The following is a 17,833-nucleotide window of genomic DNA, read 5'->3' as shown; positions in this document are numbered from 1 at the left end:
ACGTATATGTATATATATATCTATGTGTATATATATCTATATCTATATGTATGCATATATATATATGTAAATGTGTATATGTATATACATGTAAAAGGTCTAGATATGTATATATATATATCTGTATATTATATATACATGTATATGCATATATATCTGTATATGCATATTTATATATACATGTATATAGATATATATGTGTATACACGCACATGTATGTACATATATGTATATTTTACATATATATGGATATATATATATGTATGCATATTATTATATTTTTGTATAAACTGTTTGTTCATCGATATCGACATCTAATGCTGTGACTTGCGAGAGAAATATTTTTTTGCGAAGGTTACGTAATCCTCCAACCACACCTCTATATATATGTATCCCCTAAGAAAATAATCTAATGTGATTAAAAGGAACCATACAAACTCAGCAGTAGATTCTCTACAGTGCAATGTAGACTACAATATATTTTGTACATATAAAGACATTCATAAGTACACACACACACACACACACATATATATATATATATATATATATATATATATATATATATATATATATATATATATATATATATCCCTAAAAAAATAATCTAATGGGATTAAATCACAGGAAAAAGGTGGTTAGTTCACATAGCTATTTCGTAAATTTATTGGTTCATCAAAAGTTTCAAAATGATAAATTTGCATTATTTAGAAACGCTGTTCCAATGTCAGTCTTTTCAGCATGAACTGCAAAGCCAAGCTGAAGTCAAGATAACCCGACAGCTGCCATACTATCAATTAAAGAAAATAAAGTCACTTTAAAGTTCGCCGCCTCTAAAAAAAAATTAACCTGTACGACAGAACTTCATTAACAGGTGTTTTTCTATTCTTTGATTTACAGGTGCAGAATTTGGATATCCTATGGCATACGAACGATCTGAAAGAGATGGGGCAAAATGTAAGAAACCCATTTTTCTTCTTTTTTTATACGTTGGAACCTTAGTATTTTTACCACTCTCCTAAAAAAAATAGCCAATACGAATGTAATTTGGAAATTTCTGTGTGGCCTTCAGGCTAATATCAAAGTGTAGTATCTGTTTCGGCAGATACGGCAAGCAAAGACCATATATGGGGGCAGCCCCACATATAAGGCCTTGGTCAATGTAGGGACAACCTTTCATACCAATTGTCACTATCCAGCTCCCCTACTCTCCGTGGAGTTTGTCCCCATTTCCCCTTCACTCCTCAAATTAAGAATCGGCCTTGTGCCTGATTTTCTTTGTGGGGGAGCAAATAAATACCAACTCTTTACCCCAATTGTCACTATCCAGCTCCCCTACTCTCCGTGGAGTTGTCCCCATTTCTCCTTCACTCCTCACATTAAAAATCGGCCTTGTGCCTAATTTGCTCGGTGGGGAAGCAAATGAATACCAACCCCACATATCAGACCTTGGTCAATGTAGGGGCAACCCTTCATACCAATTGTCACTATCCAGCTCCCATTTCCCACCCATCGGGAGCTGGTCCCCCTTTCCCTGCCTCTCCCTCCTTTCCACATTAAAAAACGGGCTTGTACCTAATTTGCTCAGTGGGGAAGCAAATAAATTCAATCTGTTCCAGCAGATGCTACAATCAAATACCATTGTCCTGGTGGCAGTGGCCTTCTGGTCCATGTAGGGGCAACCCTATATAACAAGAGGCTCTCACTATCCAACTCCCATTTCCTACCTCTCGGGTGCTGATCTCCGTTTCCCTTCGTTCTCCTCCCATCACTTCACATTAAAAAACGGCCTTGTGCCTAATTTGCTCGGTTGGTAAGCAAATAAATGCAGTCCCTGTGCAACCACGTATTCCACCTTCACCATCGACAACAAGTCGTCGACCCCAACGCTTTAACGTATATATATATATATATATATATATATATATATATATATATATATATATATATATATGATAAAAGAACAGAACTGCCCCTTCCAATTTTATAAAGCTCCTCGTTGACAATATAAAAATTATACAACATGAAAATAATATTACAAAATTAAAAATACTTTAAGCGTCTTATATTAGAAACCTTCAACCCACTATAAATGATATTGCATTCGAGAAAAGCAGTGAGAATCGGATTCAGATCTCGGGATTAAAGGGGACCACTTCATCACTGTAATCCCTTTTTTGTCAAACCAACCTATGGCAAGAGGGCAATGTCGTGTTGGAAGATTACATCACTGTACACGTTATTATTAAATATTTTAGTCAAAGAGGTTTGGTAAACCTTGTCCAGCATGTTAGTATAACTTGTGGATTTCCCTCTGCCCTCGCATGTATACAACTGTCCAGTGCCTGAAGAAACTATGCAGCGTTAAACTATTATGCTTCCTTCTCCAAATGTCATAGTTGGAATCACAAAATCAGAATGAAATGCCTCTCCTTCCTTACGACGAACAAAAACTGCTCCAGGCGTGCCAAAATTTTGATGAAAAAACTGAGAATTTGCTACAATTTTGAAGGGATGTTATGGATGTCTATTCATATAAAAATTTCAATTATTCCTTTCAAAGTTTAGGAAATAGAAGCCGTTGAATTACCTCAAAATTACTTTTGTTAAACTAAACCATTTTGTCCCAATCATCAGGTGTCCAATTTTCGTGCTTGTCTTTTTTTTTTTTTTTGCAAATTCCAGTCGTTATTTTTTTGTTAGCCTGAAACAAGTATGGCTTCCTCCTTTGCATCCTTTTAATCCCATTTCTAATAATTTTCTTCTAACTGTTTGACCTGATGTGTTTTTTGTTTGCATCCTCCGGGTGGGAGCCGACCACGCCTACTACGACTTTTTACCTTTTTCTTTTTTTTTTTTTTTTGTTCAACACACATCTCCAAACGCACGGGCAACGCCGGTCACCTAGGCTAGTTATATATAAAAAAATAACTTTCCTTCCTATCTACGAGGGTTCTCTATTCAAATATCTGTCTTCCCTGGCGGTTATAGATTTTTACGGCATTGTCCTTTTCGGCTTTTGAAAGACTTTGTTTCCTTGTACCTTTCAATCGTTGTTTGAATTCCCGGGTTTGTATTACTGTACACATAGATTCGAAAAAGTTGTCAAAAAAACAAATATATAACAAATAAATGTTATCAAAGGCAAGATAAGTTACTTTTCTGCCAAACTGGATATATTTTTTGTGTTTTTATTCAATGTAACATATTTATTCAGCTCGAAAAACATACAGTGTTTACCGATGTATTCGAAAATTCAAGATGTCGTCTCACACCCTCTTTAACACCGTAAGTTTGGAAAAACGTGTTATAAATAAAAAACTATACAAAATACTATTAAAAACCCGCCGAATATATGTCAACCTATGTCACGCTAACATATATTGAGCGAGTTTTTAACAGTATTTTATCCGGTTTTTTATTTATAACATCTTTTCCCAAACTTACCGTGTTAAAGAGAGAATCAGACGCCATCTTGAATGTTCCAATACATCGGTAAACACTGTGTGGTTTTCGAGCTGAATAAATATGTTACATTGAATAAAAACACGAAAAATATATCCAGTTTGGTAGAAAAGTAACTTATCTTGCCTTTAATAACATTTATTTGTTATATATTTGTTTTTTTGACAACTTTTTCGAATCTATGTGTACAGTAATACAAACCTGAATTCCCTTCCTTGAACATTCCATCTTCCTGACATTTTCTACCTGAGTATATTCTTCATCAGATAAAGCAAAAATTCGTGCCTTTTCAATCTTTGAAAACCGCTTCTTTGGAGGCATTTTCAATCAATTATAATTATAACACTGACAGGAATCAAATATTACATAAAAATGATAAGAAACAACTTTTAGTATGACAATGAATCATTTCGAATATCAGAATGAATTTAGTGTGAAACTCAGCAAAGACTCTTGAAAGAGGCTTTAAAGCAAATACTACAATCTACTGTGGAAAATGTTTTACATTTGTTCGCAACTGTTCACCGTACAGTTCTTAGCCTTTAAATGCGTAGGTGTGAACTATTATCTAATTTTGTTTATAGGTGCTCGATAATTTTGATCGTCTCTCTCTCTCTCTCTCTCTCTCTCTCTCTCTCTCTATATATATATATATATATATATATATATATATATATATATATATATATATATATAGCTTAGTGCGTTAGAAGAAAAGAGTGTGCTCAATTATATAAGCGGAGACTTATCTGGACAATATAAAGCTCAACAAATATCATTGGAGCTTATATAGGAGAATATAAGGACTGGGAAATGAATTCACAAAAGCTATATATTGGTTCATTTATTCAATAAGGGAATACAAACAATTAGCTGGGGGATTGAAGGGACTCTTTATTATGCCAAGGTATTTCGAAGTCTAATGCTTCTCATCAGAAGAGTAGAGAATATGCTAGGTAACACAGTGGGGATGCAGCGTCTAGTGTGAGATTCATTAGGAACGAAATAGATCAATTAAAATGTGACTCCATTTCCCATTCCTATTGTTCTCCTATATATACATATATATACATACATCCATATATATATATATATCTAATTTTAAATAAATAAGAATGTAAATATACAAACTACTAACTATAGTGGGGGTGATAAGTAGTTAAATGGATTAATCCAAATCTTATAAATACAAGACTGATAAATTAAAAAATTAAAAAATGTATCCATTTTAAATGTGGAAATTGATGAATCGCACAGGTAAGAAATTCATTTTTATACTATGAAAAGGTTAGTAATTACAATTAAGAATAGGAAATTGGGAAAAAAATTTTTGTAACTTGTCTTCTTCCTAAGATTAAGGGTGGTGGTGTTTGATCAACACTGCTGGGGAGCCATGATGTACTACACTGTTTTGTTTTTAAATCCCCGAAACAGTGTTTCATGGTAAACAACTGATGATCCCTTAAAAAATATAAAAATTGGTATTATAGTAAATTTGAGAGTTGATGCAGTGATTGCAGGTGATTAAATGACTTACTGACTAGATGTTTTTTTTTTTTAATGAATGATAAAAAATAATTTTTTGTGTGGTTTCAAATGTTAAAAACTTCAAAGACTATATATATATATACATCCATATATATATATACATCCATATATATATATATATACATCCATATATATATATATACATCCATATATATATATATATATACATCCATATATATACATATACATGTATATACATATATATACATATATATATACATACATCCATATATATATATATATATATATATATATATATATATATATACATATACGCGTGTGTGTGTGTATTAAATTCCTTAATACAATCAAACTGCTACATATGTACATACATGTCCCTGTAATCTCCCGTTCCAGAGGAATCACGTCGTAAGGCCAGCGATATTTTTGACCTGACGACGTGATTTGTCTGAAACGGGAGGATACAGAAACATGTATGCACAAATGTAGCTGTTTGTTTATATTAAGGAATTTAATATGCTCTGTTAACTCATTGAGCACTTTTTTGGTAGACACATGTTGTTTCAGTGGATGTACTTCTGGGAAACGAAATCAAACTACCACTGTATATATATATATATATATATATATATATATATATATATATATATATATATGTGTGTGTGTGTGTGTGTGTGTGTGTGTGTGTGTGTGTTGAAGATTTTTTTCCTATCAGCTTATGAATCTAATTATTAGTTTTTTCAGCTGAATATTCACGTTAATTCTTTTAGAAATATAATCTTCTGGGATTTTATTGTTTTCTTTTTTTCTGTTTGTTTTTTGTTTGTTTGTTTGTTTGTTTAAACTCTAAATACGATAGCTGGAAAATATGTCTATGTTTATATTTTTCTGAAAACTAAGATGGCGGCATAAGACATTACCGACGGTTTTTTTTTTTTTAATTTGTTAGGGTTGGAAGTGGCTGCCTAAACTGATACATAAACTATTTTTTTGTTTTAAGTTTTTGTTTTTATAGAATTTACATATCTCCAATTTTTTCTTCTCCAAATTCCATCTTTCCGCTTTTGGAATGATAACTCATGGTATATACATATATATGTACACACACACGCACGTGCGTGTGCATACACACACACACACACACACACACGCACGTGCGCAAACACACACATACACACATGTGTGTGTGTGTGCGTGTGTGTGTATATAAGTTTAATGATTAAAGTTAACTTCTGTAAATCAAAATATATACACATATATTTAAGTTAAGAATTTATTGTTTGAAACAAGGAATATATAGATAAAAATTATGTTTATTTCCTTAATCCATAGATTTTCAATAATGGCTCATATCATCAGAGCAAATGAAATACAATTAGCAAAATGTTCAGCTATGAATAAACAAGTATTTTGCTTTTCAGCACATATATTGAAAATGTTATTTGAATGGTGAATAAGAGTCATAGAAAAAGGATTTCATACAACCTGGGCAGTCCATTATCAGAATGAGTTCAATATTTTGGGGGATATTACTGCCAGGTCGGAGGAGTATTGTTCCAGGGGGAAAATTAGTAATCCGATATATCAAGAATGTTTGGTTGTCCCATATTGTTATTTCGAAGGGCATACGAAATGGTGATCCTCTTCGGCGATATAAGATCCGTTGGTAGAAGAAATCCAATTTATAACAATAAATTCTTAACTTAAATATATGTGTATGAATTTTGATTTACAGAATTTAACTTTAATCATTAAATTTATATTTTGCTCTATTTTTTTAAATATTGAGCTTTACCTTTTTGGCTAGGATCATCCTGAAAGTATTACCTCAATGTAATATCTAACAGGATTTCACTTGATCTCTAATCTGTGACACACACACACACACACATATATATATATATATATATATATATATATATATATATATATATATATATATATATATATATAAGTGCATGTGTATGTGTGTGTGTATACATATATATGTATATACCATGAGTTATCATTCCAAAATCGGAAAGATGGAAATTGGAGAAGAAAAAATTGCAGATATGTAAATTCTATAAAAACAACAACAAAAAAAAAATGTTTATATATTAGTTTAGGCAGACATTTCCAAACCTAAGAAATATAAGTATAAATAAATATTAAGTATATATATATATATATATATATATATATATATATATATATATATATATATATATATATTAAGTATATATATATATATTAAGTATATATATATATTAAGTATATATATTAAGTATATATATATATATATTAAGTATATATATATATATTAAGTATATATATATTAAGTATATATATATTAAGTATATATATATATATTAAGTATATATATATTAAGTATATATATATTAAGTATATATATATGTGTGTGTATACGTATATACACGTATATATATGTATACGTATATATATATATAAATACATTAATGCATACGCATATATATTTATATCCGTATATATATATATATATATATATATATATATATATATATATATATATATATATATATATATATACGTAAGGTTGGAATTATAGATACGTAAAATCCTGGAAAGATTAAAAATATCGATTCTTGTGCGAGGCCCAGTATATCGGAGACAGCGAGAATGTCAATGCGTCGTAATTTTAATTAATTGTTTGATCGTGTATATTGAAGGTCAGACAATGCGTCTAATCCGCTAGATTTATTCGTTCAGCGTTGACTTGGTCTGGCACATGACTTCTACTCTTGAGCGCTAGAATGTTTATCAAGTGTATCCGATTAGAAATAACATAACTATCAAAAATGCCTTAAAGACCCCACATCAATTTCCATCTCAAATATTGTCAAAGAACTCGCCTGGCTATAGCCACAGTAAATAACGTTCTTTTTTTTCCGTTGTATTCAAAACCAAACGGAATTTCCTATTATAAGGAGGCAACTTTGCTTTTACAGAAAAGAATTAGTTCTCTTAGACTATTTTATCGTCCTACAATTCCATAAATGAGTAATCAATAAACGAAATAATACTATGCTTATATCTATGGTGCGTTGATAGGGTTTCTTCGCCGCATTTTATTAGAAGCTATTAATCGGCTCGTCTGTTTTACTCGGACGAATAAAACTTTTCATCCATGTTTCCTTCAAGGTTTGCTTTGGAGAGAATGGATTGAAGATGAGTGACTAATGTCACGTTTTCTAGTTATGAACTTGTTAACTTTCTTCATAACTTGCTGAATTAATGACGCAGACGGACAGATCTCGAACTAACATTTGCCTTAGATTATTCTACATTACTAGCCGTGTCTATTTCGCATGGCTTCCCAGAGCAAACTGATATGAAAAAAAAATTTTTGTTTCTCTACTCGTAAATTCATCATCGTTTAATTCTGTTTTGTTTATAGTTTGGCCCGTTGACCTTACCTTGACAACCATCTTTCACTCAACCTTGCAAAAGATTCTCTTGTACAGAATTGGGTAATTATCATGCTGTCTTGCAGTTTACGGAATGCCGGCATGTTTTTGTATTGCTCAAAAGAAAAAACAAAGTATTAAAACATATTTTTTCTGTTATCTGTACATGTGTTATATAGCTCGAGGATATATAGCGAGTATATACAAATTTACGTGTCTTTAAACGTGTCTTTAAACGTGTACATGTTATATAGTTCGTGATCGTCGTGTAATGTTCGTTGAGGGTGTATATACGTGTCCATGTACGCGCATATGTCATACAGGATGGTAACAGATGAAACAGTTCTTTCAAAACATGATCAATAACATATGGAGTGCCTTCAATAACTTTCTAGACTTTTTCGGATGACCACATTTATTGACAGCACACTCATGAAGCTCTAGTCCCCTTCGAAGTAGCCTCCTCTAGCTGCAATCCACTTGTTGTGCCGTTCCAGTTTTCAGATATTTTCATGGGCACTTTTATTTATAGTGCACATGAAACTCTGGTCAACTCCGAACTAATTTTTTATGGCTACAATGAATTTGTTTTATCGTTCTAACAGCTTCTGGAAGCCTCTATGGAAATCTTTTTGTGCGAACGTGTCAATGACCCTCGTCACAGCCTCTTTCATCTCCTCAATTGTCTCATAACGACAGCCTTTAAGGTTTTCTTTGAGCTTAGGAAATAATCAAAAGTCACAGGGAGCAAGATTTAAACTATAGGAAGGTTGAGGTACTGCCTTGATAATCATCTTACTCAAATAGTCTGTGACAAGGATGGAGTTATGGACTACATATGGAGTTATGGACTACATATGGAGTTATGGACTACATATGGAGTTATGGACTACACCCTTCATGCAAATCTTCCGCATTTTCAGTACCTCACGAATAATTGTATACAGTTACTATACTGCCATCAAACTGTGCACTTATTGTCTCTATATACACACGACGGTCCTTATCCATGAAATTCTTTATTTGGCCAATCAACTCTGGGGTTCTGATTCCTTACTCCTCCATCACGTCTTATCGTCCCCCACAAACTTCTTTCCTCCTTGAATCGCTTATGTCACTCAAAAACTTATGCTCAATTCATGAAAGATGCTCCAAAAGCAGTCTAAAGCATTCCATAATTTCTTTGACATTTTTTCCAAGTTAAAACAGAATTTTATTGCATATCCTTATTCTAATGTCTCACGTACAGATTACATTTTTGAGATTCACCAGCTGTGACCATCGGGCTTTAGTAGAATGTATTCCAATTACTGCTGTTGCTGTTTATTTGAACCTGAAATAATAAAAATTAGTCAGTCATCTCATAAGATGTATAGCAATAACATACCGAATTTTCAAGAGTCCACGGCGAAATGCCACGTTGTCGTAATTATTTCTTATTTTTATTTTAGGAACTTCTACTAGATAAATTTGTACTATACGCATTATACTAGCATATATATATATATATATATATATATATATATATATATATATATATATATATATATACAGTGATAACTTGGTTGTCGAACTTTTCGGTGATCGAACAACTCGGTGTTCGTACCAAAAGTTGATGATTTTTTCTTGCTTAGGTAGTCGAACGAAATTTTAGGGATAGAACCGTTGGCTTCGCTTCAAATATAAACAAGAAGTGGTGTTCCTCAATGGAATGTTGTATTTCAGACTGGTCATGATACTTTTGAAGTGTAGTGAGATGAACGAGCTCCACTCCGACGACGTCGCCACGTGAGTCTGAACTTTGCGACGCGAGTTATATTTAGAACAGTGTCATCGCAACTTCTTTGACAGTCTAGACAGTGTCTGAGTTATTTTTAGTACAGCAGCGTGGCACCAGAACCACATGATTTGATTAATCGACCCTTTTTTCGAATGGGACAACAAAGGACCTTGAAGTGTCCAAAAGTTAGAAAAAAATTCAATAGATTTCAATACTTCGAACGAATCAGGCGTATTACGAAATGACAGTAATTAATTGCGCGAGAGGAAAAAAAACTTTGCTTCTAAAGTCTTTACACGAAGCTAAACTGTTTATTTTAACAACAAGGAGAAATGGACATTCTTTTACAATTAAATGTATAAACCCCTTAAAGTTTACGGATAAAATGGAACCAATTAATTCTATTTCAGTTAATTTAATGGGGAAATATCGTTTCGGTTGTCGAACATTTCAGTGTTCGAACAAGCATCTTGAACAAATAGTCGAGTACCGATATACCACTATATATATATATATACATATGTATATATATATATATATATATATATATATATATATATATATATATATATATATATATTACTGGGGATGTTAGAAAGTAAATTGCTTTAATAAAAAAATACTTTCTAATTTCTCTCATTTATTTTAAATGTATGTATCTGGCCTTAGACTGAAGAGTACATATTTAGCTATATGCAAATAATTGTAGACTAGTTTTTGCGTAACATTTAATATTCTTTAACTTATATACAATGTAGAAAAAAGGCATTTTCCACCTAAGAGGCATTCATTAGCATTTCTTCAGTTGCATAGTGATTTAACATTAATATCTCGACTATTATCTCTCTCAACTTCCTTAATTACCTTATCTATGTTTGCATTATATAATTTAAGCTAAATGAATTCCAATGTGTTTTTATTTTTTACTTTAACTACGTTGATTCCTTGTGGGAAGTTCTTGTTAAGAATCTGCTGAAATCACTTCGGTATGTTGTTATGGATGTGTGCACTGTAAGGCGGAGTAAACCATGATATTTTCTACTTCTTTTTTTCTTAATATTTCTGGTGTTTCAGATTAGATCTATTAGTGGTTATTAGATTTTTATAAGAATTTCTAAGTTTTGGACTGCCCATGGCCAGATTATATGATATGACATTGGGTGGCGTCCTTGTTCTATATCCTTCACCCCGTGATTAATTTGGATCATCATTTACGTTATCTATTTCACTATTACATCCAGCCATACCTAATGCTTCGTTTTTCTGACTAATACTTTTTTGTTGTAAATATTATCTTGAAATTCTTTTAGAGATGCTAAGGATAATAGCTTTCTTCAATGAGTCTGGGTGATTAGATTTAAAATTTGTGTCATATAAAGTTGGATTATTATGTCATCTAAGTAATATATAGAAATAACTAGAAAATGCACTACTTTATGATTAATGTCAATATTTATTCGTAGAATTGATTAGTTTTTTCTCCTTAAAAAAGTAATGCTAGATCTGTCAATCCGCTGAGTTGGGATCCCATGATGATATCAAAATTGAGCTCTCTATTTTCCCTCGTTCAATATTTATTGTTGTATTTAGTAAATGTTCGCTTAGTTAATTTTACTATGTCAATTTCTAAATTGGTTATATTTTTCTCATCTTTCGCTAACTTTAAAGGTTTCGAATAAATAAATGAGTAATAAGAATATCTGTAAAACATAATAAATTTACAGTGCATACGATGGGGTGATTTTTCAAACCAAACTGAGGACTTTACCTTACAATGATGAGCCACCTTAGATTTGATGTTCTGTAGAACCTTATCTAAAATGTTTCTATGTTCAAGATACAGAAAAGGATTGGTGCATACAAACAGTGAAATATAATCGCTATAGCGATTTCTTAAAAATTCTGAGTAAAATTATATAGAATTACAACAAAATTTATTGTTTGACAAACGAGTACAAATAAGTATTAGAAGAATAAAACATGTATAAATACATTTGAAGCCAAAACTGCAACGCGAAATTTTTTATAAAATAAACAGGTGTTTATTTTTAAAGAAATATATTTCGGAGTAAGACTTCTTTATCAATCTTTTTTTTCCTCTTCTTCCTCGACATGATGTAGTGGAAGATAGTTCGATGAAGAGTCCACCAATGGATTTTCAATGAATGGCTCATGTCGTTGGAGGAAATATTATTGGCAAAATAGATATGGCTTATTAAAAATGTTGCTTATTAGCAAATGAATTGAAAATTAAATTTGAAATGCTGGTGTAAAAAAGACAAGGAAATAAATACTTGGTATATTCCAGAATGAATTGTCTTTTTAAATGCATATTCCAGGCTGGAAGATAAAATCCATGTCATACATATATGGTAATCTATTATGTTTATGTGGTAGAATCCGTTGGAAAATCATTTAAATAACTCGATATTCCTGCAGGCAAAATACTGGAATGAATTAACTGAAAAGCGGGGTTTTATGCACTTTTTACACACACACACACACACACACACACACACACACACACACATATATATATATATATATATATATATATATATATATATATATATATAGGCTTTACGTGGAGGTTACCCCAAGGGTAAATGTTTCTCACATGCTTTTTCCGTGAAGAAAATTTCTTTCGCTTCAAACAATGTTCTATTGTCAACAGTGTTTTTATTCATGAAGTCTGAAGAAATGCTGGTTTTTGAAAATTTTAAAATGATATAATGTTTGAAATTGTCGACCGGGCATGGAAACAATTGTAACGTAAAATGAAATAAACTTTTTGTTGCCATCAACACCTTTTTTTAATGTCTTGATTTTGCTTACACAGTGTGTGTGTGTGTGTGTGTATATATATATATATATATATATATATATATATATATATATATATATATATATATGTATAAAACAGTTTTTAAAGGTGTTTAATATAATGTTGGATAAACTAAAAGCGTGAGAAAAAATTCTCAAATGCTCTCGTCGGCGCTTTATGTATAAATGTAATCTAATTTTCTGTAGTTATATCTAGGCTATAAACCGACTTGACCCTATGTCGTCGAAGTTAAGGTTTAAAAGGGGACAAGAGGAAGGATATGGGTATAAGAAACATTGACATGGTATGGTTAAAAGCTCTCTGATACAGAGTTTAGACGTTGAAAGGGAAATTGGTATTTGAGTGTATAAACCAGATGAATAACGGTGAGGGTACATATATAATCTTATGGATTCCAGTTGATCTCAAAACAATCTTTAACGATGGTTTAATAATGATAATCCGAAAATTCTATTGTTGGCATGTGTTTCCCCAATATTTTTCTAGTCAGAATTATTTCTCGAATGATATCGCGTACTTACGGGAGGAGGTTGCCAACATCTTAAATGGAAGTGATTTAAACCACTTGATCACTTCACCTCACAGAGTAAATAATTAAAATCGTTAATTCACATCTAAAAAGAAATCCGAAACATAAAATGAAAGAAAAACAATTAATGAGCAACGCCAGATCGATAGAGCTAGTAAGGACAAAATTTACATTGCCCACCCCCTCTCTGTTTTTTATCTATGCTTAAATCTAAATACAAATTCCATAAACATAGCTTCCTTCCCAGAACGGCCCGCCTGTGAAACTCTGTACCGCAAGCCTGATTCCCGGCTAATTTCAACATGGCCGTCTTCGAGTCCAATGTAAACAAGTTCGTGTTGAACCGTCACTTTAAATGATCAAATCCTTCCCAATTTCCAGCATTAACGCTAGGCTGTTGTCTCACTGACCACCTTACACTCATTACCCATTATCCTCGAGTAGCATCCAGGCCTTGATAAATGGTGACTCACTTTTTGAAAAACAAAAGCTAAAAACAAAGAATATGGAAATTCGCTCGCCATGTTCGCGTAGCACTCCGGGGTCAACAGAAATGGAGTTAAAGGTTAACATGATTCCGATCATGGAAAATTCTTTCCCTTTTTTTTTTTGGAAACTTCTCTATCAACACTATTCAACAACCTGTATGCTCTACCCCGTCCTCATCCTGACAAACGAAGGATACTTCTAAATTTCCCGTTTCTTTGCCCCCTTTCCATCGTCTGCTTTCATGCATTGTTTACGGCTAATTATTTCGCCTTTCTCCTCGTCCCGGTCAGACAGATTCCTTAGCAAAGACCCCATAAATCTGTTTTGTTCGTGACTTAAGGATTAAAAAAAAAAGTTGTTTTCGTCGTTTTTTTTTCTTTTTTCTTTTTCTTTTTGCTTCAAACTTTTGTTTGGGAGGCTTTCTTTTTTCTTTTTTTATTACATTGGTGTAGGGGGCAACAACTACTGGGGTACTATGTTGGGATTTGGGCAGCAAGATGTCGGTTCACGTTACACTTTTGCATGCCAGTACAGTTGGGGAAGCAGGGACCTGGAATGGAATCCCAAAGTCTAGCGGTTCTGAGGAAGAAACTACTCGAGTAGAAAGATCTTTTACATCTAAGGATCTCTACTGTGTGGGGTGGAGTTTAGCTGCCTGTCGAGTTTGTCGAGGGTGTCTACGTCGTGGGGGCACAAGTGTCTGCAGTTCGCCAGAGCATTCACCATTAAAATACTTGTAGAACAGGCAGAGGGATGCAACATTTCGTCGATGGGACAGAGGCTGAAGCTTAGATGCCAGTCCAGGCCCTATCAGATTGGCGACTTTCTTTTGAACCTTGTCTAGGAGCAAGAGACAAGTAGCAGATGCACCAGCCCAAATGTGACAACAATACTCCATACATGGGCGAATGGTGGCCTTATAGAGGATACTTTCGGGTGTTAGTAGTTTTCTAGCACGGTAGAGAGCCTACCTTTTTCGCAGCGGCCCTGGTAATGCTTTCAATGTAATTGTTCCAACTCGTGTTTCCTGTGAACGTTAGGCCAAGCAGTTTGAAAGATGTACTCTCAAATAAAGAGTCACTGGCCATTGCTATTGGTGGCAGAGAAGGTTTCTTGTAATTATTGAAGGAAACCAGTTTAGTCTTGGCAGTATTGAATGTGACTATCCACTACAGATTGGAGGTTATCCTCTAGTGTTTTTGCCATTTCTTTAAATATCTGTTCATTTGTTTTCCTGTCATGCCTGTTATAGAGCGTGGTTTCATCAGCATATATACCCATCTCAGAGGCAATTTTGTCGGGGAGGTCATTAATGAATATTAGGAACAATAGAGGTCCAAGGATAAACCCCTGAGGCACTCCCGCATTTATATCATATTGTTTAGATGTACGACCGTCGAGAAGAACCTGGATTTTTCTCTTATCTAAGAAGGATTTAATTATGTTAAGTATTCTACGAGTGATACCGTATGATCGAATTTTCCTGAGGAGACTCTCATGCCATACCCTGTCAAAAGCCTTAGATATATCTAGAGCTATCGCTCTGCCTTCCCCCGCTTTGTCCAGTGATTCACGTATATACGTTCAGAGATTACAGTGAGGATGTCTGCTGTGGAACGGGCTTGTCTAAATCCATATTGTTTGTCAGTCAGAAGTTTAGCATCTGTTTTTCGCCTCCGTGTTAAAAAAAAAAAAGGAGAAAAACATTGTTAGCAATTCTCCTCACCAAAGCTGTAATTCATCAAACTCCTCTTAACTCAAACTGTTAATCTCAACGTCTGTTTACCCGCTGTCTGCTTTCAAAAACCCAACCCCTGTCATTCCAATTCGTCCTCCTTGTTGCCGCCACTCCCTTCACATGCAAATTAATGCCATCTATAATATAAATCTATATCTATAATATAAATCTTACCTATCTGTTTAAATGTATGTATACATGCATGTATGTATATATGTATGTACGTATGTATGTATGTATGTATGTATGTATGTATGTTAAGTATGCATGTCTAGATTGGTATCATTTTGAAGTTCGACGTCTGGGACTACAAACATCGACGTCTGGGACTACAAACATCGAAAAATCAGCCAAAAACATTAATTTCTTCACCCTCATCTGTTTTTTTAGAAGGGATCGATATTTTTTAGCCATTTTTGCAAGTCATCGTATCGACTGGATTGACTTTGCCTAATTTTAACGTTCCGAACTTCCGGTCACGTCATGGAGTAGCAGTAAGACGTCATTTTTTCTTTTACTTTCTTTTCCGCCTTCGCGTCACGGGTTCGAGCTTGCCTGCCTATTACCACTATTTTTTTTTTTTTTTTGCTCAACACACACTTCCAAACACCCGGGTAACGCCGGGCACCCAGGCTAGTATGCATACAAATGGTACATCTATAAACTGAGGTTTTCCTTATCTAGGCACGGCCAAAACGGAAGGACGGAGTAAGCATTTTTTGACGGAGTCTCTCTTTAAAAATCTACCAAAAATCAAGTAATTATCCAATCAATACGAAATTTTCATTTAATATTAAGTGAAGAATGAATAATCGCGTACTTTTTTTTCCTAATCGATATTTATATATCGATATTTATATATATATATTTGCCTATAAAGTCCTCTTTCTTTATTGGTGGTTACAAATATACTTAAAATAATCAGCCGAAACTGAACAAAATATATTGTATTGTGGGGAGGGTGAGGATTGTAGATAAAACAAACAAAAACCAACACCTGTGAATGTATCAGATTTTAAGGTTGAAAATCCGAATTTTGAATGTGTTTAATTTTTAATCTTTTGTGTGAAATTCGTTGGATAATTTTTAACTTTCAGATTATCAAAATAAAAAAAATATATATTTTCATTATTTTTACGAAAAACACAACTTTTAAATCTTTGGAAAATAAATAAATAACTTTCTTTTAGTGAGCCATATATATATATATATATATATATATATATATATATATATATATATATATATATATATATATATATATATATATATATATATATATATACCATGAAATAGAAAATGTTTGCAAGAATCGATACCAAAATAGAAAAAAAATCGATTAATAACTGCGCATTTTACTGAAAATACGATAATTTCTTCCGGCAAAAAGTGTGGGGGGGACTTTTGCATATACCACAATCTCGCGTCTAGAAAAAAATTGGTGCTGATGGTAAGACAGGGTCAAGACGACCAAGAGTGGTGCTAGATGTAGGAATTTTCTTCAACACATACGGCGCCTTGCAATCCCAAAATGGTTGCCCATCTAGTACTGGCCAGTCTCATTGTTGCTTAAGTTCGGGAGTTATATGGGCCACTAATATATTATATATATATATATATATATATATATATATATATATATATATTAGGATTTTCAGAATGTGAGAGATTGTATATAATAAATTCCACAGCCAAACAACGTCGCAGCTCACAAGAGCCATGACAGTCAACGAACCGGAACTCCAAGACTCGAGTTTCACCCTCATTTGGGCTCATCAGTTAGACACATCCGAACTCAGGATTCGAAATCCGAGCCTCTTACATGCGAGGCAAGCACTGTACCAACTGAGCAAACGCTCCGCACACGAGAATTTCTATTAACCAACACAGATCAAGCAAACTGCGCCAAAATCCGACTGTGAAATGAACCTACTTCGTCTCGACAAGGGACGCTGGCATCCAACCAGTCAATAACCCAAGCCGCGGTTTGCTTGATCTGTGTTGGTTAATAGAAATTCTTGTGTGCGGGGCGTTTGCTCAGTTGGTAGAG

The 17,833-nt window shown here is 33.1% G+C and overlaps 1 protein-coding gene across 2 annotated transcripts in view; it reads left to right on the top strand.

Annotated features, from left to right (window-relative positions):
- LOC145263784 (uncharacterized) overlaps positions 1 to 17,833 on the top strand; it is a 240,951-nt gene that overhangs the window by 172,786 nt on the left and 50,332 nt on the right. For both annotated transcript variants that reach the window (XM_080120839.1, XM_080120838.1), the window contains one exon: positions 901 to 957. In XM_080120839.1, coding sequence (XP_079976965.1) covers positions 901 to 957 — 57 coding nt within the window. The remainder of the gene's footprint in view (positions 1 to 900; positions 958 to 17,833) is intronic.

This window comes from Euprymna scolopes, chromosome 39 (assembly GCF_053919585.1).
Source record: "Euprymna scolopes isolate OS-2025 chromosome 39, ASM5391958v1, whole genome shotgun sequence".
Taxonomy (NCBI): domain Eukaryota; kingdom Metazoa; phylum Mollusca; class Cephalopoda; order Sepiida; family Sepiolidae; genus Euprymna; species Euprymna scolopes.
Note: the sequence above shows the minus strand (reverse complement) of the source record. Positions and strands in the feature narration are given on the sequence as shown.